Source organism: Podospora pseudocomata, chromosome 7, assembly GCF_035222375.1.
Source record: "Podospora pseudocomata strain CBS 415.72m chromosome 7, whole genome shotgun sequence".
Lineage (NCBI taxonomy): Eukaryota > Fungi > Ascomycota > Sordariomycetes > Sordariales > Podosporaceae > Podospora > Podospora pseudocomata.
In genome coordinates this window covers 2,858,736-2,884,416 of record NC_085891.1, presented here as the reverse complement: position 1 = coordinate 2,884,416, position 25,681 = coordinate 2,858,736, and the positions used below count along the sequence as shown (strand labels likewise).

Sequence of the window (25,681 nt, the reverse complement as noted above, 5' to 3'; positions counted from 1 at the left end):
CATACCTCCAAAGAGCGTAAGAACTGTATCCCATACCTATCATATCACACCTCCCCTCTTTCCCCCCAACCTCTTTCCCTTCCCCCTTTACTCGCAAAACTTATTACACTTCCCCTTAACATCCACATTCCTATTCACACTCAAACAGTCATTATACTGCGCCCTGCACTTATCCTTCGCCCCATTAAAGCTGTCGCTCCACCCCCCCCAGAAAGTCCTCTTCTCCATCTGCTGAAAGTAACTATCCTGCCTCGGCCTAAACTTATTATTCCTGCACCCCTCGGCATAAACATCCAAGCAGTCCTCGTACTGCTCCTTGCACGCGTCCTGGCAGGCAGTGCTCGGCGTCGAGCGGCTGTACTTCTTGCACTTTCTCGTGTCAGGGTTCGAGTACCGCTTGAAGGGGTAGCTAGGCCAGTCCGAAACCAAGTCGTTGCAGGTCACGACGGGCATGTCAATCCCGCCGACGGGCTTGCCGGGCTTGTAGCCGTAGTAGTTGTTGGTGGGCTGCTTGCAGATGTTGGTGGGCGCTGGGGTGGGGCAGATGGTGGTGGTCGTCGCGGGCTTGGTGGTGGTGGCAGGCTTGGTGGAGGTGGGAGCGGCAGTAGGGCAAGCGGTGGTGACGGTCACGGTGGTGGCGGGGCTGCCTCCCTTGGGGGGTTTCTTGCCGAAAAAGTCGTGCTTCTTGCCCTTGGGGGTCTTGACGCAGTAGTCGTCGACATCGGCGCACCACTGGCCAAAGTTGAAGCACTCAAGAGACTGGGGGAAGCCGGCGTTCTTGAAGCAGGAGGCAACCTGCAAGAGGCAGTTGGTCCAGGCGGCCTTGCACGACTTGGCGTCGTTCTCCCAGTCGGGAAGGGGGTTGGAGCACCACTTGCCGCACTTGTACTCGCACTTGGGAGGGATGACGGTGGTGGTCACGCAGACGGAGCTGGTGGTGGAGGTGGTGCTCACGGGCGCGGTGGTGGAGGTGGTAGGGGGGAGAGTAGGAAGGGGAGTGCTGGTGCTGGTGGGCTCCTCGACAGTGGTGCTGGTGGTGGGCTCCTCCTCGACAGGGGGGGTGCTGGTGGAGGACTCGGTGGTGACAGTGCTGACGACAGGGAGCTCCGAGCTGCTGGAGACAACGGGGGGCTCATAGCCGCAGGGCTCGAGAGACAGGAGCTCGTCGGCGGCGTAGAGGTTAAGGCGACCAGGGCCACCGCACTTCTCGTCAGGGGCACCGTTGCAGGCCATGTTGCACTCGGAGGCGGGGGCAGAGTAGGTGTCATTGCCAATGACAACACCGCAGTAGCATTCACCTGCGTCATGTTAGTTTCACGAGATTTGCTGACAGAAGCCTCGGATAGATGGATACATACCGCCATACTCAGTACCGGCAAAGGGGAAACCGCCGGCATGGCAAGCCTGCAAGCACTTCTCAGTGGTCATGGTGGCGCCATCGACGGAGTCCTGGCGGTAAGAAAGGGCTCTCCCCTGAGGAGAGTTGTCGGTCCAGCATCCAAGAGGATCATAGTCGGCAATGGTGGTCTGGTCGACGGGGACGAAGGTAGGGTCCTGGTAGATGGAGAATTTGCCGTTGGCACCGCAGATCTGGGTGTCATCACCCTTGCAGGGGAAGCTGCACTCAGACTCCTCGGTGAGGTCACCCTTCACGGTTTGACCGCAGTAGCAGACGCCGTAGTAGACGAGACCGGCATATCTGTAGCCATTGCCCTTGCACTCAGCAACGCACTTCTCGACGGTCATGTCATCAGGAGTTGCCGGGCTGCGGTAGGGGAGGATCTGGGTGCCACTGGCCTCGGAGAAGCACCCCGAGTAGACGAAAGGCTGGAAGGGGTCCAGGCATGGTGGGAGGAAGACCTCGGTGGCGGTGACACGACCAACCAAGGTGACTGCCGCGAGGGCAGCCACGGCCTTGAGGCTGGCCATATTTCAACAAAGTCGAAAAGAACGAATGTATCGACAAGTAAAGAGGCCTTGTCGTAGATTAGTTGATTAGGTATCACTGTCGTGTTCGCGGCTATGAGGAAGACCCTGAAGAGCAAGAGAAGAAAAAAAAAAAGAGAAAGCATCGTGAAGTCGGGGAAGCTGGTCTTATGTAAATACTCCCCCTCCCCAATCCCGTCGCCGACATGGCATGGGAAGCATCCGCACACTATTGGATCCATGGAAGGTGGGCCAAGCCATCACCGTGGTAGCGCTTCGACACCAAGGGTCAAGGCAGAAGAGACGTGGAAAGCTTGGCTCCAAGAGTGTACCCAATATCCGATTTCCGGGCCTCGTCGATGGCCTGTTTTTGGCAACTTCGGCAAGCCCAAAAGCCCCAAATCAGGTACCCATAGACGAGCGGCGTGATGGAAGCAGAGCACCCGGGGAGAGAGCCTCATCGACCAATTCTAAGCCGCCACAGCACATGTCTCTGAGACATTGTTCTTGTTCCTGGCGGCGGCACATCGACAGCGGAACAGCAGTCCCTCATCTCTACTCCTAGAACCCAAAATAAACAGTGAAGACGAGAGAGTAAACCAGAGGGAAGGCTGCTCGGGTTCGGACACACACTCCACCGCGGGATGGACAGTCGGTTACATTGTCAATGTGACTCTCTTGACGTGTTGCTCCTTCAGCTCGGGGACCCAAGTGGGTAGGTTTGCAGTCATTCGCAGAGCTTGCTGTTGTCGCACAGAGCGCCTGTGGAGATGAAGAGGTCGTCCCAAAGAAGAAAAGTCGACGTCCTTAAGAACCCTGCCATTGGTCGGCGTACCTGCAGCTCCCGTTCTCCACACCCGCTTTGGCCAGACCCCCTCCAACCCTTGCCAGCTTGGACCCTGAACGCATCGACCCCCCTTTTTTTTTTCCTCTGCATCTCACAGCCTCGATCGATTTGACGGGAGGGAAGGGGGGCAAGCCCTGATGTCAGCGACGGGCATCTCACAGGAGAATTCAAGCACGCAATGGGTATTTCTGTCTCTTCATTCGTCCTTCTGTTCATTGATTTTCCGGGGAAGAAAACAACAGAGAGACGGACCCAAAATCCCGGGTTCTCCTCGATTAAGGCTGCCTGTCAACTGAGAAGCGAAGAAAACCACCCCCTGAAATTGATCAACCGCTACGGCATATCCTCGACGACCCCACCAAATCACGATTCAAGCTCTGTTCGCTCGCTCCCAGCTTCAATGCCGAGCCTTTTTTGATTTATTTTTTCTTTCCTTCAGGCTCTGTTCAGCCTTTCCTTGGCCACTGAGGTGGCCTCCCCGTCAGCTGACAGACATGATCAAATAAACCCTCACATCGAAAGATGTTTGCCCACGAGACGCGCCAATTTTGAAGTTATTGGAAAAGCTCGCGTACAAGTTCTCAGCTGGAAGCTGCACCTAGAGAGTTGGCGTCGTGTTGGGGACTGGAGAGCTATGCTGCACTACGACCTGGTATAAGCCACTCATGTAGAGGGCGTCCTACCCCCAACTGCTGCAATATCTCCTGTCATGCAGACGACGCACCATGCAGACGCCAATTTCCGCTCTTCCCAAGAGAAAAATATTTGTACAACAGAGCCATCAGAAGAGACAACCTACCCAAACTCCGGGTTGGCAACACACACAACACACACACACACACACACACCGTCATCATCACAATCTTTTTTCTCTTTCAGCTTTCAATCTACACAGCAGTGAAGGACCTCCGGATTTATATGAGCTTGTCCACCCTGTTCCTCATCCACAAAAACCCACCGTACAACCCACCGAACGTTCGCAGCACTTCCATACCAGCCAGCACTTCACGGAGTATTATTATAGCGTCTTTCTCTCGGCCTTGACCGGACTATTGATTTCTTAGGGCTGAGGTAGTCGTAACAAGTCACCATCACCATCACCGCTTCTTTTTACGTCCCAACCCATCCATCTGCAGTACACCCCCCTCCACACCCATCACCGATCGTGATCTCACGCACGGCTGCCCATATCTTCCGATGTGGCTGCGGGGTAGCACGACACCCCATCCCATCACAAAAAAAGGTACCCTGCCCGTGCATACGAGCTAACCACCACCCCTTTCCCAACCTTTTTTCTCCTTCCAGCAAAACGTCCTTCTGGCCGCAATTGGCAGCTTTTCAGGTGAGCAAGGGTCTGAACGCTAGCTTTTTGGCTTGGGCATCAACCTCCGCCGGACAACCGATCGCAGCTGCTTCTTCAGTTTTGAAGACCGTTCGTTTTGTGCTGGGCCACGTGTATGTATCGCTTCAAACAGGCGAAGCCGAGAGGAAGATGATGAACGAGATTTGTTCGAGAAGATATGGCTTCTGGCGCGGGGTTCTTTCGCCACTGGAGGATGTCTACCCCGTAAACAGGGAGCGAAACATTATTTCAGAGCTCATCTTGGTTTCCATCCTTTGTTCTTTCACCTTCGGCAGGAGGTAGGTGGGCTCAACTGAAACACATCACAGCCTCAATTACCAAGGAAGAGCAGCCAAAGAAATACCAAGGACAATAGTCAAAAAAGACGAGAAAATAAAACGTTTCAGCCTAACTTTTCACTGCGCTCTATTTCCCAAGACGTATTTGTTAGGTAAAAGAAAAGATGTCTGTGCAAAAGAGGACGACGACGAGACTGCCATTCTCGGAACTCAATGTGGAGTCTGAAGAGAGAAGGATCAAATAAATATAAACCAAAAACATCCCGGAATTCAGATACATCCAACACGCCGGAGGGCTGTCAACTTTGCGAAAATTCCCCTAACCGCCGTACATAAATCCATACTTCCACAGACTCATCGCTGCCACACAACCGCATGCCCGCCCCCCAATCAAAAGTGTGGGTAGCATTTCCTCGTGTTAGATATCATGATGCCCTCATCATGCCATGTTCCTCTCACCGAAGGAAGTGGCCCTGCGAAAGCCTGCCTGCTACTTTTCCATCCATGGTGCAGTGGGTGTTGGAAAGGTCAATATTGGACCCTTCAACGGCACGGGATCCCACGCCATGTTCAGTCAATTAAGTTCTAGATTGCGTCAAGCCCTATGAGGAAGTGATCGACAACAATTTTCAGCATCCGATGGCGCCAGATCGGGTAGCTCGTTGCGATTCGCGATTGTCAGTCGAGCGGGTGGGTTGTGGTAGCCGCGGCTTGATGATGATCTTCCCCGGTATCTGGAATTGTCGATCACTGACCTCAGTCCGAACTTTCTCACATGAGTGCCGATGTGGTTTTATGCCTACCCACACAACTCATACACAGCAAAACAATACACACATGCCATGCAATTTATATTCATCAACTCAACAGTAAAAGTAAAACACAACCTCATCCATTCCTGTCATTCTTCCTAACGCAGCAATCACTTTTGTTCATTGCTGCCCCTGCCTCCCTTCGCTATCGAATGACGAGAAATGCTACTTCTACACACATGCAAATCCGGAGCAAGGAAAAAGGATCAAGGACCGAAAAAATAAAAACCTTTTCTTTCCCGTACCCCTTCCAGACCCAGAAATCAAAACTCCAGAAGAAGCTGCATCATGCCCATCCTTCGTGTCGCATGTCATGTGTGTCATGTATGAACCGGAACCCAGCAAGCGCGAGAGATGGAGGGAAACAGAAAAATGCCAGAAACTCCCAATACATGCCCGCTTTTGTTTAAGCATTATCTCTCCGCCACTTGGGAACATACTTGCCCGGAGCGCCGCTAGCTTTCAGGGGCTCAGGAGTAGCACCATCCTTGGCAGGCTCACCACGGCCGGAACCTTCCCTCTCAATGGGGGCACCACCGCGACCAGAGGACACTCTGCCTTGAGGAGCAGGGCGCTCGGGAATGGGAGCACCGCCGCCAGCAGCTCTAGCAGCCTCTCTCTCACGCCAGCTGGAGCCTCCAGTCTTGCCAGCAAGGGCGAGGCGGGGAGGACCACCAGCGGCAGGAGGGCGCTCGTTGGAGTCGGTCCGCTCGACAGGAGGAGCTCTGGCCGGAGGAGGAGCGGCGGCAGCGGGCTCTGGTGGGGCACCACCGGCAGCCTTGGCCGCTTCGCGTTCTCTCCAGCTGGGTCTGTTGCCGGCAAGGGCAATACGGGGGGGGCCGGCGGCCGAGGGGGCCTCCACTGGTGGAATCTCCCGGCGGATAGGAGCAGTGTCGGCAGCCTTCTCGGCCTTGCGACGGGCCATAGCTTCCTCCTCGCGTTGTTGCTGGCGGGCTTGGGCCTCGCGAGCCTTCTCGCGCTCCTTCTCGCGTTCCTCCTTGATTCTGGCCATCTCCTCCTTTTTGGCCTCCTTTCTCCTCTCCTCCTCCTCCTTCTCCCTGGCGGCACGCTCCTCGGCCTCGCGGAGGGCACGCTCCTTCTCCTCACGCTCCCTCTTCTCGCGGATCTTGCGATCGCGGTACTCCTTCTTGCGAGCATTGATCATCTTCTCCAACTCGCGGTCGGCATCACGACGTCTCTTCTCAAACTCGTCGCGGCGGCGCTCGTGGAGGTTAGATCTGAACGACTCGTAGAATGGCATCAGGCGAGACAGGCGGTGCTTGATCTCGACATCAGCCTTGTGCTTCTCCTCGGCCTCCTTGAGAGTTTGGGCCTTGGTCAACTCATAGGCCTTGAGATCACGCTCGCGCTGCTTAGCATAGTCCTCGGGGAGTTTCTTAGCCTCCTCCTTTCTGAAAGCACGCTCCAAGTGGTCAAGACGCTTGCCGGTGATGCGGAGCTTCTCAGCAACCGTGTTCTTCTCACGTTCAAGCTGCTGCAGCTTGATCATGCGGATCTTGTTGCTGTCCAGGGTATCGAGGTCCTCACCAGCCAGATCCTCAAGCTTCATATCCTTGAGCATGCTCTCGACCTCCTTGCGCTTGATCTGCTCCCGTTCGTTGGCGAGACGCTTGGCTTCACGAAGCTTCTGCTCCTCAGCCAAACGGGCAGCCTCGGCTTGCTGGAGAAGCTGCTCCTGAACCATCTTCTTGCGAGCGTTCTCCTTATCCCGGGCGGCCTGAGCCTCAGAGGCCTTGTCCTTGCGCTTCTGAATAATCTCCTTTCTGGCGAGGATCTCGAGGTGCTCCTTCTCAGCACCAGCCTTGGCACGAGCGAAAGCAGCATCGCGAGCCTGGATGCGGGCCTCGTTGAACTTGGGATCAATGTACTGGCATGTGGTGTAAAGAACCTCGGCGACGCGGGTGAGCTGAGAGCGCACAATCTGGGAAGGAGTGCTCTGGAGACGCTGAACGGAGCCAGTCTCGCTTTCAGCAGAGCCGGCAGAGGAGCCAGCGTGGGCAGCCTTGGCGGAGGAGAAGACATCGGCATCGAAACTAAGGACACCGGTGGCATGGTCCATGCGGATGGCGAGATCGCCCTTCTTGTTGCCGTTCATGATGAACTTCTCAATCGTGGCGCGGGTAACCTGGAAAGGCTCGGGGAACTGAGCTAGGGACTCGACAAAGTCCAGGTCGACAGTCTCGTACACCTGAGAAAGCTGCTGGAAGAGACGAGTGAGAATGACCTGCTGAAGAGGAATGATGTACTTTTGCATCTCCTCATCGGCCCCAATCTTGGCCAAGATGGGGGAGATCTTCTTGCAAATCGAGAGGGGGTGGAAGTCGACCTCGAGAATGTTGTAGAGGTCGCGGATCTCGGGGCGGCAGCGGCGGATCAAAGACTTGGACAGAGCATCACGGAAGAGGAGCGCACGGGTAGGGGCCTGAGACATGCCGAGGAGGTGAGTGAGACGCGAGTTCTTGTTCTTGCGAGCCTCGTCGAAGTCGACCATGGCACCGCGGGAGCGGGAGGTGCTGATGACGGGAATGGACAGGGCCGAGAGAACGACGAAAGTGGCAGCCTTCTGGAGATCAGCCTCACTGGTTGGGGGGTTCTCGGACTTTTTGCCACCGGCCGCAACAATGGCAGCAGACTGGCGGAGCAAGTTGTAGTAGCGGGACCAGGCAGCGGCGTGGAACAGGTAGTTCTCGCCGACGAGGAAGATACGGGTGAGCTTCTCGTAGTAGTTGGCCATCATGATGTTCTTGGGGGGGCGCTTGCTCAGGTTGAGGAGGGTGTGGATGTCCTCAACACTGCGGAAAGCCTCCTGCCAGAGCTCAAGCTCGACCGCCACGTTAAGCTGCTGGAAACGAGTCTCGAGGTGGCGCTGTAGGGTATCCGGGTCGCTCAAGTTGATGGCATGCATTTGAGCCGAATACTTGGCAGCAGTTTGGACATGGTTGCGGAGAAGCTCGCAAAGACGGCGGAACTCGGTCTTGCGGGTGTACTTGAGGCAGAAGTCGAACGCCTGCATGGCAGTGCTCTGGTAGAGCAACTCGAGACGAGCATTGTTGCGGAGAATGTCCAGAACTGTGCGGTACGCCTCCCACAGGAACTTTAACCAGGGGGTGACAATGGCACGGTCGGTACGATCGCGGGATTGCTCGCCGGAGACGGTGGCCAAGAGGATGGACTCGGGGGTTTCACTGGCTTCGAGATCCTCAACGTTGTCGGAGGTGGTGGTCGCCTCGATGCTGGACTGAACCTCGTCGGCCTTTTGCTGAGCAGCGGTGACCTTTTCGGCAGCCAACTCGATGAACTTCTTGAGAACAAGCTGCAGTACTTTTGTCAATACCGGCAATATAACCCAACTTGACTCCACTCATAACCCACCTCGATCGTGCCAACATTGGTGTTCTGAGCAATATTCTTGTACTGGTAGAGAGCATCCTTGGCGAGCTTGCCCTTCTTCTGTTCGACCGAGAGCTCGACCAACAGGAGCATCACAGGCTCCAACGATGTGATGGGGACATTGCGAGACCGCTTCGATGTGATGTGCTCGTGGAGGAGGGTGAGGGCCGCGGGGGCCTGCTTAACTCCGATGAGTTCGTGGGCCCTCTTGAGAACATTCTCGGGCTTCTGATGGGGTGGGGGAGGCTATGAGAAGGTCAGTCGAGGTGTTCGTGGTCATAATCGGCCCGTCCGACGGCGGCGTAGTGATAGATGACGACAAGGTGTAGTAGAGGTGGCGGCGGGGAGGAGGGGAGGGGGGGGGGCAGTCGATATGGGCATTTGCAGGCGAGATAGTCGATATAGCTGCCTTCCGGTGGGGGATATGTAGAACAGGATCGCGACTCACCATGATGGGCAACCTCCTCTGCGCGTTGGCAGGTCTCAAGGAAGTTTAATGGGTTTCTGGAAGAGCAGCGCAAGGCGGCGTGAGGGGTTGCTTGCGACTTGGCCGGCCTGTACCAGAGATTTTTTTTCGCCTCGTGGAGAATGCTGCGTTGGTCGAAGCCCTGACAGGGCAGTTTGGCACCGTTTGCTTAAAATTTGTGGGTTCAAATTGTACCGTGGGTCACGTGACGGCAGCCTGGAAATGGATGTGGTTTTCAGCACCAAGAGCAGTGTATTTGATTTCAGTTGCCAGAAACTACTTGGGAAGGCCTAAAGAGTATGCTCTCGCGGGCGAGTTTGTCTTGCTCTTTGACCGGGCAGCCTCTTCACCTCGCTGAGCAGAGCACAAACTTTGGGGCTTCCCTTGTTGTTTTGGACTTTGCATTGCAACCTTGGCCGTGGTGGGGCTCTTCTCCCTTATATGCACATTGCGGGGCCCTAGGCAAAAAGGCGTTGAGAACAATGTCAAAACGCTTCTGCCAAGGCACATTGTCGATGCCTCATGCGGCCGAGAGCCATCGTTGCAGACCTTGCAGTCATAGCGGATGCGCAGAAAGGCATCATCAGAAGGGAGTTGTCGGCATTGGTACAGTATCGGTCTGAGAAAGCGGCCCGAGAATGTCGAATCTCGAAAGACCCAGTTTGTTCTTATCCCGAGACAAGCTCTCGAGAAGAGACAGAGGTCAAGGTTCCCCGTCCATGAAACAGCAAAAACCCTCAGCTGCTGCAAGCATGCGCGAGTAGCTAGCCACTGGATGGGGGCCCGCCATGTACCTGTCGGACACCTCTTAGCTAGGTCGCTAGAGGTCAGTCGATGACGCCTGCACAAGAGCACGACATATAGTCGGTCGGTATTCTGGATATTGATTGAATGGGCAATTCCCTCGGAGAATGGAAACGGGATCTATTGTACCTAGAAGATATCTATTGCATCTAAACAGACAGAGGATTCACTACATGCTCACCCCCGAGATGCGTTAATTGGTCGTATGATTTGCTATCGGGCTAATCTAACCTCCCCTGGACATCTCATTTACTTTTCGCCCAGCTTTTTGGTAGTAGGCAGTCAGCACGGACCATCACCCGCTCCTGAGCAAGAGAGAGAGAGATTCCTGAATCAACCCCCTTCCCGAGTTCTTGCTCCCGCTCGCCGTGTGTCGCTTCGCCAATCCCATCCGCCCATCCGCCCATTCCAACCAGCTTGTGGTCAATCGAGGCAATCGCATACCAGTCATCCGCGCGCCTCTTTCTCTTCAATCCATTCATTCCTTGACAACCGCCACAACCGAAACACAACCTTTATCTGCTTTGAACACAGGTGAGTGCCAGCTTCCCGTCTCCAGCAATGGGGGACAAACTGTGCGACCCGCTCCTTCTAGCCTTTTCAATTGGATTGGAAGACGACAGCATCAGTCACCATCCATCAAAGCACAATTCGTTTGAAACATCGCGATAGGGTCACTGACACGCCGTAATGGACCAGCAGCCACGAAAATCTCACAACTCGTCGGCGTCGTCGCGGATTCCGACCGCCGAGCCGCAGCACCAGGGCGACATCAACGACGCCAGCCCCCGTGAGCCGCCGCAGCAATCAGAGCAACAAGAGCCATCGCGGCCAGTTAATTCTCCTTCATCAATACCCAACGGCCGGCCTCGGTCGCCAGTTTTTTCTGCCAAGCCAGAAAGGAAGCCGCCACCAGCGTCTCTCCCCTTAATTCCCAAGCGCGACTCTGCTGGAACCCCAAAGTCAGCACCGAGAAAACCTCCCAAGATGCCCCAATACACATCGCGCGATGTCGGCGACCCGTCGCAGATCAAGAAGACCAAGCAGAGCATGGCGGATCTCAAGCTTCGTCGATTGACAGAATTGAACAATCGGCTACGTGAAGATCTCGAAAGAGAGCGCATCCCCGTAAGCCAAGCATCGAAGAGGTAGGGCGCACCACACCCGCATCGCGTCGTATCCCCTTACTGACGCGCATTTCTCTCTAGTATCATCGCCTATTGCAACAGCACCAGAGACTACATGGTGCCCAGCGTCTGGGGACCTGTGCCAAAGGGCGAGGATCCCTACGCACCACAACAGAGCAACGGCTGCTGTGTAGTGATGTAGGATGAGCTACAGAACATGTCGAGTCGGAAGCGCAGACCCTTTGCTCGTGTCCCTGGCACGGCTCGGAATCGGCTGTGTATTTTCTGAGTGTCTTTGATGTGGTGCACCCCCTCTTTCGCCGGTGTCTTGTTCGATTATTCCGCCTCGACCCCGACGAAAAGGCTTTGTGAGAACAGAAACGTCTTTTGGTATTTTAGGAGCATTCGGATTGGGTGGAATTTGGGCCGACAAAAATGGGACATGCGCGTTGGATGGAACTGGGAGGACAGCGACCGATGATTTTTCTTTTTCCTACAACCAAACCGCCATCGCTCTCACTCACGATCCAGCACGGACGGACAGACCTCAACTTTCACCTTGACCCATGGCAAACCAAGCAAAGAGAGAGGAGAGGGAGGGAGAGGGGGGGGGCATCGACAGCAAGAAAAAAAAAGGGGGGGAGGATCGAGAACGACGACAGCAACGGCTTTTCCTACAACGATTACGCCCTCAAAACACCAAAACTCATACCCCATTTTTTTCTCGGAACCTTTTTATTTTATTTTCTTCTACTACTACCCTACCTTTGACGGCGAATCGCAAATTCTTTTTCGGCAGGGAAGGTCTCGGACGGACAGACTGTGCAGCTTTTCGGCCTGTAATACCTAAAACTTCCTTCCTGTTTTTTTTTCTTCCTTCTTAGTTTTGTTTTTTTGCTGTTTTGACTATTCCCCCAAAGTTGTAGCTGTAGCTCGGCTCTCTTGTCGTTGCCCGTCTCTGCAAAGCTCCCCCTGTTTTTTGTTCTTCTCTTCACCCTCTCTCTCCCTCTCCTCCCCGACCACACAACACCCCCTTATTATTTCTTATTATTATATCTGGTCTGGTTTTTTTTCCTCTCGGGCTCTCTGTATATAAAGTACGCTATGGTTATTGTGTTTTTTTTAGCCCATGGTGTGGGTTCCTGCTAAATGGGTTCACGAATGAGGACTGAAGAAAGGCGAATGAAGATATACCACTATTAAACTTTAAACGTGTGTGTGTGTGTGTGTGTGTTTTGCGATGTGAAATTGTGTCTTGCCATGGGGATGTTTTGAAGGAGAGTTATAAAAGTGATCTTCAATATGGGAAAACCGTTTTGAGAGTGGATTTTCTGCAAGTCGAATGACGCAGTTTACGTACCCATTTTATGCAGGTACCGCTTTTTTAGTCTGCTTTCCTAATGTATGTATGTATGTATGTATGTATGTACGTCTTTGTTAAACGAACGGGGGAGACAACTCATCACGCATATCCGCCAGCCATCGGTTTGAGATTGTTTGGCAACCAGCAAATCGGGACACGATGGCAGAGCAGCAGGTTACCGAAAGTACGGCCACGACGACCCGACTGCCGAGGGTGACGATACAGTTTTGTACGCAGTGCAAGTGGATGTTGAGGGCTGCTTATGTGAGTTCTTTTTCTCATTGCATCGTCTCGAACCGTTATTGTCGGTTGAACTTGGGAGAACTATTTCCTAAACGCCCCGTGTGTTTTGCCAGGTCCAGCTCTTGTTTCAATCCAGGGAGTTGATCTGCTTTTTTTCTTCTTCTGCACCTCATACTATTATATCGCCTGGCACAGTTCATTCCCCGCCGATGTATACCACACCAGCACTTCGTCACTCCTCACCCCTCCCAATAGATTCGCTAGCCTTCAACTAACACAATAACCCCTCAAAGTTCGCCCAAGAGCTCCTATCAACCTTCTCAACCTCCCTAGGCGAAGTTGCCCTCCAGCCGTCAACCGGAGGTGTATTCATCGTCGAGATCACCACCTCTTCTCCCGCTACTACTACTGAAGCCGGGAGTAGCGATCAAGTCAAGCTTCTGACGAAAATCCTCTGGGACAGGAAGACCGACGGTGGATTCCCCGAAACAAAAGAGCTCAAGAGACGCGTGAGGGACGTTATCGATCCCGGGAGGGGGTTGGGGCACGTGGACAGGGATTATTCCAAGCCCAAATCTGGTGAGGGAGAGGACAAGGGAGAGGAGGGGGTAGAGAAGGGGAAAGAAGAAAAGAAAGTCGAGGAGGAGGGAAAGGTGTGCACCATTGAGGGGAAGGAGAATTGTGAGGATTGTCAGTAGGTGGTGGTAGTTATCAGTTATTCTTGGAATATAGTCCCTCAAATGAACACTAGTCAACAATCGTCTAGTAAAAAGAGGCTGGGCCGTAGCATGTCTACAACATTGAAGGAAGTGGCTTTGATTATGATCAAAACTGATTTGTTGTTAATTCATATAACGCTCTGGCTCTCCAAGATAAATGATACCTACCTTACAGACCCACCCTTCGCTGCCCACATTTCTCTCTATAGTATATCTATCGATATTACCCCTAGAAAGGGTGTCAAACCGCTTTTGTTGTAGAAAACATAACCGAACTTTTTGATACCATCATAGACCCCATGCCATGCCTAGCACAATATATCCGTCACCCCCAAAAGAAACAATACATACGTCGCTATAACACAATAGGAAACCGACCTGTGCCAAACATAAAAAAACTGGTATCTCTAATTTAAACCCCCAAACGCCATTCCCATGCCCATGCCCTCCGAATTCAGCAAACTACAAACCAGCCCAGTCTCCCTAATACTGACCATGGCCAAGCAGTTCGTTCATCACATTCCAATCGGCGTTGGCGTGGGTGTCCCCTCCGAGCATATTCGCCAAAGCAGGATAAAAGTTGGGATCTAGATCCTGCTGTTGCTGCTGTTGCTGATCATCTGGCCCCTGAAGCCGCATGTCCATTGTCGAAGCCTGCAGCTCCGGATCAAGTGCAAGATCGTGAGGCGCATCCCCAGTCAGATCTGGGATCCCCGGCTCGTTCTTAAGATCGTTGAGAATATGGTCCTGGTTGCCGTACCTGTTGGTCGGAGCAACGTAGGCGCTGTTGGCGGTGAGAATATGGCCTTGATCGCCATACCCAGCATCAGGCACGACAAGCATGTGGTCCTGGTTTCCATATCCGTCTTGAGCGGCAGAAAGAATAAAATCTCGGGGCTCATATCCTGCCTCGACGGCAACATTGGGCTGCGCTTGTTGAGCATATCCATCATCGATGCTTGAAGCCTGTCTCTGATGAGATTCCAAATGCTTGTTGAGATCCGCATATCTGATGAACCTCGCTTCGCACCCAAGTACACTGCAGGCAAGCTTCTTCTTGTCGACTGCCGCCGTCATCTCGTCCACCTCGTCCGGTCCGTCAAAGTTCAGGGTGATGGTTCTCTCCGGACGCTTCCTTCCTAGGTGAACAAATCGGATGTGCTCCTCAAGCTTGAGCTTGCTAACAAACGGAGCCTTGCAACCCTCCTCTTGCCAGTTCCAATCCGCGATATCGGGCGTGTTGAAAGTGTTGACCTCGCCACAGACAAACTTCTTGCCTTCGTGCGCACTTCGGTAGTGCGTCATCATGTTGGACTTTCGGGTGAACATGCTCTCGCACCCTGGCCAGTTGCAAGGCACATCCTTTCTCTCCTCGACCGATTTTCCAGAGTGCATATTCTCCATGTGCTCCTCCAGTTGAAACTGCCGGCCGATCTTCTTGTCGCAGAAAGGACACGCTCGGTGCTCGGTTCTGGCATGAGTCTTGAGCATATTCAACGTCGTAAACCCAACCCTTTTCTCTTCACCATCCTCGTCCGTCTCCTTGGCGCACTCGTCGCACCAAAACCGTAGTTGCCCATGCTCGCGCTCCGTGTGACGCCGGAGAGCACCGGCGCTGTCGAAGCCCTCTTGGCAACCGTCTTGCAGACAAGGGAAACCGGCCTGGTTGAGGTGCCTGGTCCGAATGTGCCGCTGCAGAGTCTCACGCTTCCGGAAGCTCTCACTGCAACCCTCATAGTCTCGGCATCGAAATCGCTCGGCACCTTCATGAACGGCAGCATGCCTCTTGAGTCTCGTATTGGTGACGAAAGCTTTGCCGCATCCTTCGACGTTGCAGACGTAGTTCTTCTCGTGGGTGTGGGAACCCTTGATGTGTTGCGTCAGGTGTTTCTCTTCGAGGTAGGATTTGTCGCATCCTTCATAGGTGCAGCGGTGGATTCGATCGCCGGTGTGGCTTCGAAGATGAGACACCAGGCGAGCAGGTCGGTTGAAGCTCTTGTCGCAGCCAGGGAAAGTGCACTTGATCGTCTTCATATCGGAGGGGAACTTGCGGCCTCGGCGGGAGGTAGAGATCGAGGTTGCCCCAACGGTATTGGTGTCGCCTGGGGGAGAGGCAGTATCAGAAGCAGCATCGTTGCCATCGTAAATGGAGGTGGATTCTGCAGTTTCTTGCTCCGGGCTGCCCTTGTCGAGCTCCTGGTCGGCCAGGTCGAGTTGCTGGCGCTTGGTCGAGTCTGCCGACTCGCCGCCGTTATCAGCCTTTCGTTTCATGGCTCTTGTTGCTCTGGCAGACATGACTGGCCAGAGCAAGCAAAGAGGGTGGGTGACGGGAGTCTTGAGGTCAAGGACCAGTGCGTTGCAAGAACAAGGTTCAGCTCAATGCGATAACGTCGATATCGAACTTTTTGGTAGGTGCGCCTGAGCTCCCGGCCGGCAAAGCACCTAGACCCACACCCCCCCGCGTCGCCAACCAGTCGCGCTGAATGGTCAGCCTTGCGCATTGCGCAGGGGCCCACTTAAATAATTTTACGATCCCTCCTTCAGCCGCCTGCCAGACTTGCTTCACCCAGTTCAACTCAACATCCATTTCATCGCCGCAACAAAGCCGACATTGTTGCCCATCACCACTACGCATATCCTCACACCCAGTCTCTCTCGGATCGTATCATTCCATCAGATCAACAACATGTCTGACTTTGGCGACGACGACCGCGATCCCATGTACGCGCCTCCCCGAGTTTTCTGCTTTGCTTCTGCTTCCTTCTGCCGAGGAAAGGCCAATCGCTGACTGATTGATACAGCGCCGATGAGCCCGCCTTCGAGGAGGACCCCGATGAGTACTACGAGCCAGTGGAAGATGACGAAGCCGACAACCGCCCCGTTGGCGATGACGAAGACCCAAACCAAGTAGTCAACTCTGGCGACCCCAACGCGGCCGCCAACCACGGCAAGGGCACTGAGAAGTCGCACAAGGACAAGAAGATTCCCAACGACCAGCGCAAGACAACACCATATATGACCAAGTACGAGAAGGCGCGCATTCTCGGCACAAGAGCTCTCCAGATCAGGTGAGTCGCGTTGGTTGTAGCATTTGAGAATGATGCCTGGGGATTAACAGCAACCAACAGCATGAATGCGCCTGTGCTGGTTGACCTTGAGGGTGAGACGGATCCCCTGCAGATTGCCATCAAAGAGCTCAGGGAAAAGAAGATTCCCCTCATTGTGCGCCGGTACATGCCTGATGGAACGTGAGTTTTTCGCCAGCTTAGCGGTCTGAGCTATCATCCACTGACATGCTTTTTAGGTACGAGGACTGGACCTGCGAGGAACTCATGCAATGATTAATTCACGTTTATACGAGCACATACAACAAGAATGAGAAAAACCAAAACTGCATTAGCGACGGCGTTGGGGTATTTTGCCATTGGTGCGTTGGATTAGACAGAATGGGCTAGGTGCGTCGTGGCGGTTGTTGTGGCTGTTTGCACGAGTCTTCTCTGCGGTAGTCACAAGACTCGACAGTTTCGCAGACAGGCAAACACGCGCCGCGGTGGAAGGGCAGCATATTTGAGAGCTACATAATTTGAGAGCTGACGGAATCAAACTGTCGATGTCTCTATTTGTGGTAGCAGCTGGGCTCGACCAAGAAAGCGCCTAGGTGGATAGGTTGGTCTGTTCAAGCTGAAAGAGGTCTGGACGAATTGAATCTTCGCTTATCGCGCTCATTCTAGTCTTCATTCGCCATCACTTTACTAAAGGCTTAGGGTGCCTATGAGCATCAATCATTCTCACAAGGATGACAGAAAGTATCTCGCGATCTTCAAATTCGAAGGAAGACGAGTTCTTCTTGTGGAGAGTTTGATACTTGGCAAGCACAGCGAGCCAATACCACTATTGCAGAAGATATCACAATGCATATTGCCCGCCGAAATTCTGTCTTGTGTATCCTCTTTTAAAGCCTTTAGCTGTGTGTCATCCTCTCAACAGATATCTGCATTTGCATTCTCGATCATCTTCCTGTGGCTCGGGTGCATGCTAGTCAAGCTTCTCATCTTACGACAAGTTGACAACCGTCCCCAACCCAAGCCTCTTTCCAGCTTCCCACAACCTTTAAGCCACAACCCTCTCATGCCCACCCACCTACCTCCACATTCTTGACTCACATAAAGCCCCACAAAGGCAACCCACAGTGAGAGGCTTCGAAAAGCCCTCTTTCCACACCGGCCAGACATCAAATTCAGGTAAAATACCTCACCGGGTGACTAGTCTAGTGGTCAGGACGCTTCGTTGTGGTTTGTTTGGGAGACAAACATCACATACGATTCCGAAGAAACCCCGGTTCGATTCCGGGGTCGCCCATTTCTCTTTTGGACTTTTTTTCCCCTTACCTGGTAAGTTTAGATTCAAATTGGAACCTTGCCCCCGGTTCCGTCTATGGGGGATTTGGTTTCTCTTTTACAACTCGAGAGCCCCTTTTGAACCAGAAGTACATTGCTGAATAAAGTGGACATGATTCAGCTGAGAAGTATGTTCCGTGTCGGAAGTAGACATCGAGCGAGAATTTTGACAAAAAGGGAATTTGCTCACATATTGTTTGCAGCCCAATATGTAGGATAGAGTAACATTGGGTTGGAATCATGTGGAGAGAAGAAAAAGAAGAAGATGAAAGAGATCTAGACCACAGAAACGAAAGACGGAGAGCAAAAGAAGGAGCGCAAGATCTCCGGAAGGAAAGAGGTGATGTTTGTGAGTCTGGTTTTGGGCTGAGGGGGGAGGGAGGAAAGAAGAACGGGGAGAAGGGGGTTGGATACGAACCCTCCTTATTGTGAGTGTTGTGTTGAGAGGTGGATAACTTAACTGTTTGGTGGTAAAGGGAGAGGAGTAGCAGCAAACGCGTGGTAGTAGTGACAGCAGTATTTTCTTTGCTGATGATGAAAGATATGTCGTGGTGTGGTTGGCTTGTGGTTGCTGTTGAGTATAAAACTAGGAAAAAGTTCGGCGGCTGCTTTTGTCAGTAGTGAGTCTGGTGAACTGAGGGTATCATGAAAATTGATTTAGCTCTTGTAAGGGGTCTCAGTATATGGAATGCAGTCAGTCTCATTATAAGTTGCTGCTTTGTGTGTTTTGGTTACACATGGAGATGGTAGTTTTGTGTAACTGACATCGACTTTTTTTGTCGTACCCGAGGAGATAAGCTCTCTGCTTCTGACGAGTCATCAATTTGGAACTCTGGGGAACAAATTCTTGTGTAATGTTACTGGGCAAGGTGGGTTGTCTGGTGTATCGTGAATATTCCGTGACACAGGGCGGCTGGTGCACTTCTTTCTGAGAAGTCAACATCCCCGTGTTACGTAGCCTCGGTTGATTTTGTCGACATAGGTACCCGGCCGAGATGGGCAATCCTGGGGCTATGATACCCTCCCCAACCTATCCACTGCAAAAGAGGCTGTTCTAGCGCTTACTCCTACATCAGTCCATGATCATGACTTCAGTTTGCCTTGCCATCATCATAATGGGCCCTGTCGCAGCAAGGTGGCGCTGGTTGCCTTGGCTATGCCGTGTAGATTTTCAAGGGTAGCTGCATGACCCCAATTATCAGCGATGTTGATGTGATCTCGTGGATACCATGACTGCATAGAGAAGCAAACCAGGCCGGCAACTGCCTGCCGCGGGTATGTTTTTTCCACAGATATCGTTGTGTCGGTCCTACGTAAAGGGTTTCAGCGTGATTGTCAAAATTACACTGATCGCTCTCTGATCAGCAATCCAACGGCTCCAGCATGACATATACCCGTCGAGAGACCATTTGCTGCGAGTAGCCGAACAGGGAAGGTATTTGTGGAGTTTCTACCCCAGAGAGAAAACGAAGAGGAAAAAGAACGGTATGGACTTGATTGGCGCGATGTACTACCGATCGGGTTACATACAGAAACGCTCGCCTGTCTATCCTCGACTTGGGCGGAGTGATTGGGTAAGAGAGTGGAAGGCAGACGGGGTGATCATGTGATTTGTGGTCTGGTCTGGAACCTTTTTCAATCAGAAATGGATCATTGCTATGACAGCATCGTTGGAGGGGCAGAAATGGGCGGGCAGGAAACGAGGGGCAGAGGGGAGAACCCCGCCTTGGCCGACAGTGTGTAGGTGGTGCTCAACGCAACGCCCAACAGAAGTCCATTGCGGCAAATGAGGGGGAGCACAAGAGGGGCAGGTGTCCCGGTGCTCTGGTGCTCTATCCGGTCGAAAGGGGGGGACAAGGTCATCTTAGCTCTCTCTGGTGGGAAACCCCTTCATGGGAATCCGGTCTTGTTCTTAATTCGCAACGTCTCTTCACCGAAAGGAAACACAGTGGATAGTGCCCGGTGAGTCACGAGTAGCCTCTTGGTGGAAGCTGGGTGCTGCACCTGTACGATTTGATATGTAAGCCATGTAGAAGCACCCAGTAGCACCCAACCAGGTTCAACGCCACCACCTATAGAAATATTCGGCCAGAAGGGGCTCGGCTAAGGTAGTCTGCGAGAGGTCTCGCTCGGTGCTGGTTCTAGTTGCTATGGTGTGAAACCAGAATAGGGGGAAACATGTTTCCATGAGGGGGGTGAGGTAGATGATTGCCATGTTAGGGGAGACGTCGGCGAAGGGAAGAGTGACAGCGAATCAGAAAGGATCCCACGACTAAGGCAAGCGGCAACGCGCTCAAAGGCACAAACTTGATACCTTTGGACCACCTGGCCTGGGAATCCCCTGGGGCGCAGTCCAGGAGACCCGGCGCCAAGTCTAGGTCTGCGTGGGAGACATCCAAACTCGAGTTGGTCGAGGCCCGGCCCCCACCAGCACCTGGTTGTATAAGCAGGCAGGTTAAAGAGCTGATGAGGATTGAAGGGCAAGTACAAAGAGCTTCACAAAGCACCTGGGCCTATCGTATATCCGTAGAGACGTGCTCGGAAACAGCGAAGCGAAGCCCAGTCGTTTTCTTCTTGGGTTGTTTGGCTACCGTCATAGCGTCGTGTTGAACAGCCAGGAGAAACGGGAAACTGGGCACGAGTGCTTGGTACACGAGGCTACCATAAAAAAGAGGCGTCGGCGGTGAGATAAGACGGAGGACGGCCAGCTGCTGGGGACCAGAGACCAGAAAAAAAGAACAGAAAGAATAGAATAGACAACCATAGGTAGCTCGGCCCTTTTGGGGAGAAATATCAGGCCTCGCCGCCGTGGGGTATTTGGCAGGCAAAAGTAGCACTGCTTGGGGGGGAGGTCAAAGAAGATCCGTTTTAGATTGCCAAGGGCGAAATGGGCAGGGAGGAGAGGGTCGAGGGGTTGATATCCACAGCCAATCCCGGCTCAGGAGTCGACAATGCATCTAGTAGGGTAGACGGACTAACACTTGGGGCACTGGTCTGCGGGCGATTATTGTTAGCAGATGACGCGCTTCTCCCTGTCCTGCAGTATAATTTTTCGCGGGTAGTGGATGGAGCGCCCCAGTTGTCGGACAGTCAGTGTGTGCCCCCCCGTGGTCTCCTCCTCCAAAAAGTCTCAAACAAACTTGCCAACTCTGAATTTTTCCGACCTCTATCCCAACCCACGGGTCCATTCGTCAACACATCAACACACAGAGACGGGCTTAAACCACGGCGACACGATTGTGATCACACAGAAAACTGCGCAGTTGACGATAACAGCCTCCATCTGAAATTAAGACACCGCCCGCGAATTCCTGCCGACGGAGCATCATTTGCACCACCCGCAGAAGAGCAGAGCGCAGAGCAGAGCAGGCCAGAGCCCATCCCGTTCCCATTCCCGACAGTGGCAGCCTCTCATCACCCTCCCGTCCCCCGAACACCCTCACTTTCTCGACCAAGACGACCGGCCCAGCCGACCCCTTTGCCTCCTCCCTCTTAACAGGACGATAACAAAGCGGCCATCCTGCTGCTGACCCCATAGCGATCTACCCAGCGACACGTGATTTACTTTTTTTGCAGTTCAGGTTTACTCCGTTGACGACGCAGCACCTGCTCTCCGCGGTCGCCCTCGCTGAAAGTTGTCCGCTGCAATCCCGCCAGACCCGGTGACGACAACCCACTTTCGCCATCTAACGGCCAAGGTACCCAAAAAAAATAAAAAATAGAACCTCTGCAAATACCAAACCCCCCCAAAAAAGCAGAGAAACACGAAGGGGCCTCTCTCCCCCCCGAATCTCCCTCTCCCGTCACAGCCACTCGTTGCTGAGATCGCTTCTGTTTTGCAGCGTAATAGGTGAGTCGCTGCTGCTTTCCACAAACACTACTAGCACAAAGCAAACCCACGCTTCGATTCGTCGCGCATTCACTCTTCCCTGGCATCTGGCATCTGGCATCTGGCCTGCAAGAGACCCGCTCCGCGACTTTTCATCCCAAGTTTTGTGTTTCGAGCTTGACTAATTCATCTGTTATTGTCCATTCTCTACAACCAGCTCCCAGAAGTGCATCATCGCTCCGGTTTTCCAGCGCGCTCGCCGTTCTTTTTTCTTGTCCTGTCTCTGGCTGCCTGGGATCTGCCGGTCACTACCAACAACTCGGTCTTTTTTTTTTTTTTGCGTGCGCCAAAGCCGAAGGCTGGTGAGGATTGAGGAATATTTACAATGGCGGACCAACACGAAGTCGACCTTGACTCGATAATCGATCGCCTCCTGGAGGTGCGGGGCAGCCGACCGGGCAAGCAAGTCCAGCTGCTCGAGGCCGAGATTCGCTATCTTTGCACCAAGGCTCGCGAGATCTTCATTTCGCAGCCCATCCTTCTTGAGCTTGAAGCTCCCATCAAGGTAAGACCTTTTCCGCTGACGCGTGGTCTGGAGTGGAACACCGTCCTCCCCCAAAATCTTTGCCTTGCGCACCTGGCTAACATTGTCTCGTCCTACGCAGATCTGCGGTGATATTCACGGGCAATACTATGACTTGCTCCGGCTGTTTGAGTACGGTGGATTCCCCCCCGAGGCCAACTACCTCTTCCTCGGTGATTATGTCGACAGAGGCAAGCAGTCCCTGGAGACCATCTGCCTGCTGCTCGCCTACAAGATCAAGTACCCCGAGAACTTCTTCATCCTCCGTGGCAACCACGAGTGTGCCTCCATCAACCGTATCTATGGTTTCTACGACGAGTGCAAGCGTCGCTACAACATCAAGCTCTGGAAGACATTTACCGACTGCTTCAACTGTCTCCCCATTGCCGCCATTATTGACGAGAAGATCTTTACCATGCACGGTGGTCTTAGTCCCGACCTCAACTCTATGGAGCAGATCCGCCGTGTCATGAGACCCACTGATGTAAGTTGTTTTACGTTTGCTTCTAACCCTACCGGGCTCGGAATGCCTGAGCCAGATACTAACCGCATGCTTGCAGATCCCCGACTGCGGTCTGCTCTGCGATCTCCTGTGGTCCGACCCAGATAAGGACATCACCGGGTGGAGTGAGAACGATCGTGGTGTCTCGTTCACCTTTGGCCCTGATGTCGTCTCTCGCTTCCTGCAAAAACATGACATGGATCTTATCTGCCGTGCCCATCAGGTTGTCGAGGATGGTTACGAGTTCTTCTCTAAGCGTCAGCTCGTTACGCTATTCAGCGCCCCCAACTACTGCGGCGAGTTCGACAATGCTGGTGCCATGATGAGCGTCGACGAGAGTCTCCTTTGCTCATTCCAGGTGTGTATTTGCCCTGCCACAATAACCAGTTTGCATATGGCTAACACCATCTCCAGATTCTCAAACCCGCAGAGAAGAAACAAAAGTATGTTCACGGCCTCGGAGGCGGAAGCAGAACCTCCACCCCCCGGAAAGCTTCCAAATAATTGTCAAGTATTCATACGAACTTTTCTCCCCCATCTTTTAGGTTCGGACGTCGATAAATTCCCCCTACCGCATCGCCAAATCACGAACAACCAAAGTCACTTCCCCTCGTCGGCTTTTTCCACCACCGTCCCCTTCTCCACGAGTCTTTGCCCACCACCCAGGCACCCAGCCTCGTCTCTCTCACCGTTTCTTTCGACCGCTTCCTCCGCATCTTATATCGGGCCACGGCTTTCACACATTAGGCTGCCCACTCCCCATCGCCACCATCGTCCATCGACTACCGAGCGAACAGAAAAAAAACATTAATCTCTGTGTAAAATGGGTTCAGAAAGGGGCAACTGCAAAACTTTTTGGGAGGGGGACGAATAACGACTTTCATTGTCACGCCTCATAATGATGGGAAAGGTATAGATAAGCGGGTCTCCATTCATGTTAGGTTCAGGGAAAGGGAAGGGAGGGGTTGGGGAATTATCAAGTTGTTGTCTTCTTCTCTCTTCTGTTCTTTTATCGCAGTGAACAACGTCAGGGGAGGGGGGAACTGCTTTTTGGTTTCTCTTCCTTCTCTATTTTCCTTGTCTCTGGGCTTGGCTGCCCGATGCTGCCGAATCTATCATTTTTTTTCTCTACCCAGGGGTTGTCGTTGTTCGTTCACCTTTTTATTAGTCTACTTTTGTTGGTAGCCCGCCAGTTTTCAGATCCAGTCAGTCGCACACACACAAAACACCCGTTCGGTTTTTTCCACATGACGAGAAAAGGTTGTTGGGGGGGTTGTGGTAGGAGAATGGGGTGGGAATGCTGTATGGCGCCTGTACAATTTCAGCACAAGCAAAACTTTTTCTTGTCACTTTATTCCTGCAGCCTGCATTGATCCTTGTGACCTTGATCATGACTCCATGTTGGGGTTGGAGGGACACAACAAACCAGAGAGGGAAATGAGCGGGACGAGGGGTTGGATGTTGTAATATGACTCTCTTAGGAGTTCCAAGGCTTGATAGGCGTGGGAAAATGGGGATGGGGAATGGGAGGTGTAAAGAAGTGAAGAAGTGTGTGTATGATAGTTTTGGAGGCGAGGTATAAGGGGGTAATGGGGGGGGATGAGAGGTGGGGGCGGTTGTTGGTTTCTGTTTGTGTTATGTTTTTTTTTTGTTGTTGTCTTGTCTGTTTATGGAGGGTTGGGGGTTTAAAGCCGGGAGTATGAGAAGGAAGGCAGGGGGCTGTTGTTGTTTTTTCGTAGTAAGGGTGTGTGTGTGGTATAGTTTATGTCAACTTATACTGTCTGCTATTACTTTGTGTTATGTAAATGCTTGTGGGAAGGACCCCGGAAAGATGTGTCCGAGCCGGGCCGGCCGGGTGGCGAACGACAAACCACATAAAACACGAGATCGGATGGATGACTCTTTGAGCGGAGTCGAGACGGAGGCTAGATATTGACGATTTGAGTCCTGCTTTGGAGTGCCCCAGCACGCTGTGGGCATCATCAAAACTACCTACCTACCTACCTAACTACAATTCATCTTGCTCGATCTGACAAAGTAGAATCTATTTTCTGCCATCACAACTACTCAACTCATGTCCCCACTCCAAGCGCGAAGCGCACACCTTAAGTAAAATTTATCAGTTAAATTTCCAAAAAAAAATTAAAAAAATAAAATAAAAATAATTTAAAAAAAAAAACCAAAAAACAAAAATAAAAAAGACCCGAATCTACCTAGCTGGAGGTATGATTTGTGTTTTATGTGAAGAAGAAAAAGTGTGAAAGATACCCAAGCCAGTGTGAATGAATGTATCATTGTTGAAGACTAAGGCAACAAAGATTGAGAAGAAGAAAATAAAAATGTAAAGCGAAGATGTTGTACCCTTTCTGTACCTAGCTGGAACAGATATCAGTCTCCTTTTTTCCTCAACCACTAACCCGAAGGACGCGAGAGGGCGGGATTCTGACGGAGAGGCGGGGGTTTGTTTCCCTCCTTGGATGTTTGTCGTATACGGAAATTCTTTGTTGGTTGGTTAGGGGAAACCTTGGCTACTTTCGCTGGGGGAGGGAAATGGAAGGAGGTATATATTGTGTAAAGGTAGGCAAGCTTGTTGGTGTAAGCTGGGATGGAAGAGGGTGTGTTTGCTGGAAGGGGACTTGTCATGATGGTTGGATAGATGGCTGTATGGATGGTGTAGAAGTTTGACTTGTGAAAAAGAGGGTGGATTTGGGTTTGTTTAGATTGTAAATAATATCCATGTACAGAAGAACTCCCTAAAAGTGGTACGTATGATAGTAAGGTATAGTCCTTTCCGGTACAGCACTGTTATCATCACCCAACAATCCTCCCATTCTCACCGGCCTATATCCCCGTTGATGTCCCCCCTAATTACCAAAACCAAGACGCCACAAAGATATCCCGTTCAAATCTATCAACAATACCCGCCCCCCCCCCCGGTGTCTCCCAAGACATCCCTAACCTCTTCATACTCCCCCCAATCCCAGGAAAAAGGTTTATACCTCCTAGCACCC

At 52.5% G+C, this 25,681-nt stretch overlaps 8 protein-coding genes and 1 non-coding gene across 9 annotated transcripts; 4 read left to right on the top strand and 5 right to left on the bottom strand.

Moving 5' to 3' along the window:
- Nucleotides 1-67: 67 nt before the first annotated feature.
- Nucleotides 68-2,822, bottom strand: QC762_709790 (uncharacterized protein). The gene is made up of 2 exons (XM_062893827.1): nt 1,359-2,822; nt 68-1,298 (listed from the first exon to the last, which is right to left on the bottom strand). The coding sequence occupies exons 1-2, from the start codon at nt 1,927-1,929 to the stop codon at nt 88-90; spliced, it is 1,782 nt and encodes a 593-aa protein (XP_062739673.1). The 5' UTR covers nt 1,930-2,822; the 3' UTR covers nt 68-87.
- A 2,369-nt stretch (nt 2,823-5,191) lies between these two features.
- On the bottom strand, nt 5,192-10,094 carry TIF32 (eukaryotic translation initiation factor 3 subunit A). Its single transcript, XM_062893828.1, has 4 exons — nt 10,037-10,094; nt 9,086-9,944; nt 8,620-8,883; nt 5,192-8,560 (listed from the first exon to the last, which is right to left on the bottom strand). Exons 2-4 carry the CDS (start codon nt 9,086-9,088, stop codon nt 5,633-5,635), a joined length of 3,195 nt encoding a protein of 1,064 aa, XP_062739672.1. The 5' UTR covers nt 9,089-9,944; nt 10,037-10,094; the 3' UTR covers nt 5,192-5,632.
- A 100-nt stretch (nt 10,095-10,194) lies between these two features.
- STE18 (Guanine nucleotide-binding protein subunit gamma) lies at nt 10,195-12,316 on the top strand. Its single transcript, XM_062893826.1, has 2 exons — nt 10,195-11,055; nt 11,116-12,316. The coding sequence occupies exons 1-2, from the start codon at nt 10,598-10,600 to the stop codon at nt 11,234-11,236; spliced, it is 579 nt and encodes a 192-aa protein (XP_062739671.1). The 5' UTR covers nt 10,195-10,597; the 3' UTR covers nt 11,237-12,316.
- Nucleotides 12,317-12,465: 149 nt separating this feature from the next.
- QC762_709760 (uncharacterized protein) lies at nt 12,466-13,454 on the top strand. The gene is made up of 2 exons (XM_062893825.1): nt 12,466-12,661; nt 12,934-13,454. Exons 1-2 carry the CDS (start codon nt 12,557-12,559, stop codon nt 13,336-13,338), a joined length of 510 nt encoding a protein of 169 aa, XP_062739670.1. The 5' UTR covers nt 12,466-12,556; the 3' UTR covers nt 13,339-13,454.
- Nucleotides 13,455-13,842: 388 nt separating this feature from the next.
- Nucleotides 13,843-15,654, bottom strand: QC762_709750 (uncharacterized protein; the record flags this gene model as incomplete). Its single annotated transcript, XM_062893824.1, has 1 exon — nt 13,843-15,654. One exon carries the CDS (start codon nt 15,652-15,654, stop codon nt 13,843-13,845), a length of 1,812 nt encoding a protein of 603 aa, XP_062739669.1.
- A 181-nt stretch (nt 15,655-15,835) lies between these two features.
- Nucleotides 15,836-17,297, top strand: RPO26 (subunit common to RNA polymerases I, II, and III). The gene is made up of 4 exons (XM_062893823.1): nt 15,836-16,080; nt 16,161-16,427; nt 16,488-16,607; nt 16,664-17,297. The coding sequence occupies exons 1-4, from the start codon at nt 16,046-16,048 to the stop codon at nt 16,698-16,700; spliced, it is 459 nt and encodes a 152-aa protein (XP_062739668.1). The 5' UTR covers nt 15,836-16,045; the 3' UTR covers nt 16,701-17,297.
- Nucleotides 17,298-17,615: 318 nt separating this feature from the next.
- On the bottom strand, nt 17,616-17,718 carry QC762_0112660. Its single transcript has one exon. It is a non-coding gene; the product is annotated as a tRNA-His (tRNA).
- Nucleotides 17,719-17,725: 7 nt separating this feature from the next.
- QC762_709730 (uncharacterized protein) lies at nt 17,726-18,415 on the bottom strand. Its single transcript, XM_062893822.1, has 2 exons — nt 17,947-18,415; nt 17,726-17,853 (listed from the first exon to the last, which is right to left on the bottom strand). The coding sequence occupies exons 1-2, from the start codon at nt 17,982-17,984 to the stop codon at nt 17,763-17,765; spliced, it is 129 nt and encodes a 42-aa protein (XP_062739667.1). The 5' UTR covers nt 17,985-18,415; the 3' UTR covers nt 17,726-17,762.
- A 1,288-nt stretch (nt 18,416-19,703) lies between these two features.
- Nucleotides 19,704-24,525, top strand: GLC7 (type 1 serine/threonine-protein phosphatase catalytic subunit glc7). Its single transcript, XM_062893821.1, has 5 exons — nt 19,704-21,606; nt 21,803-22,150; nt 22,251-22,652; nt 22,729-23,028; nt 23,085-24,525. Exons 2-5 carry the CDS (start codon nt 21,971-21,973, stop codon nt 23,172-23,174), a joined length of 972 nt encoding a protein of 323 aa, XP_062739666.1. The 5' UTR covers nt 19,704-21,606; nt 21,803-21,970; the 3' UTR covers nt 23,175-24,525.
- The last annotated feature ends 1,156 nt before the right edge of the window (nt 24,526-25,681 follow it).

What these genes read in the sequence shown, in the direction of transcription:
- QC762_709730 (XM_062893822.1), bottom strand. Translation starts at nt 17,984, where the DNA reads ATGTTACTCTATCCTACATATTGGGCTGCAAACAATAT. An exon ending in TATTGGGCTGCAAACAATAT is followed by an intron (nt 17,854 to 17,946) that starts GTGAGCAAATTC and finishes CACTTTATTCAG; the next exon opens with CAATGTACTTCTGGTTCAAA.
- RPO26 (XM_062893823.1), top strand. Translation starts at nt 16,046, where the DNA reads ATGTCTGACTTTGGCGACGACGACCGCGATCCCAT. An exon ending in GACGACGACCGCGATCCCAT is followed by an intron (nt 16,081 to 16,160) that starts GTACGCGCCTCC and finishes TGATTGATACAG; the next exon opens with CGCCGATGAGCCCGCCTTCG. An exon ending in ACAAGAGCTCTCCAGATCAG is followed by an intron (nt 16,428 to 16,487) that starts GTGAGTCGCGTT and finishes AGCAACCAACAG; the next exon opens with CATGAATGCGCCTGTGCTGG.
- QC762_709760 (XM_062893825.1), top strand. Translation starts at nt 12,557, where the DNA reads ATGGCAGAGCAGCAGGTTACCGAAAGTACGGCCACGACGACCCGACTG. An exon ending in GGATGTTGAGGGCTGCTTAT is followed by an intron (nt 12,662 to 12,933) that starts GTGAGTTCTTTT and finishes AACCCCTCAAAG; the next exon opens with TTCGCCCAAGAGCTCCTATC.
- QC762_709790 (XM_062893827.1), bottom strand. Translation starts at nt 1,929, where the DNA reads ATGGCCAGCCTCAAGGCCGTGGCTGCCCTCGCGGCAGTCACCTTGGTT. An exon ending in TGCCGGTACTGAGTATGGCG is followed by an intron (nt 1,299 to 1,358) that starts GTATGTATCCAT and finishes AACATGACGCAG; the next exon opens with GTGAATGCTACTGCGGTGTT.
- GLC7 (XM_062893821.1), top strand. Translation starts at nt 21,971, where the DNA reads ATGGCGGACCAACACGAAGTCGACCTTGACTCGATAATCGATCGCCTC. An exon ending in AGCTTGAAGCTCCCATCAAG is followed by an intron (nt 22,151 to 22,250) that starts GTAAGACCTTTT and finishes CGTCCTACGCAG; the next exon opens with ATCTGCGGTGATATTCACGG. An exon ending in GTCTCCTTTGCTCATTCCAG is followed by an intron (nt 23,029 to 23,084) that starts GTGTGTATTTGC and finishes CACCATCTCCAG; the next exon opens with ATTCTCAAACCCGCAGAGAA.
- TIF32 (XM_062893828.1), bottom strand. An exon ending in CCAATGTTGGCACGATCGAG is followed by an intron (nt 8,561 to 8,619) that starts GTGGGTTATGAG and finishes AAAGTACTGCAG; the next exon opens with CTTGTTCTCAAGAAGTTCAT.
- STE18 (XM_062893826.1), top strand. Translation starts at nt 10,598, where the DNA reads ATGGACCAGCAGCCACGAAAATCTCACAACTCGTCGGCGTCGTCGCGG. An exon ending in GTAAGCCAAGCATCGAAGAG is followed by an intron (nt 11,056 to 11,115) that starts GTAGGGCGCACC and finishes ATTTCTCTCTAG; the next exon opens with TATCATCGCCTATTGCAACA.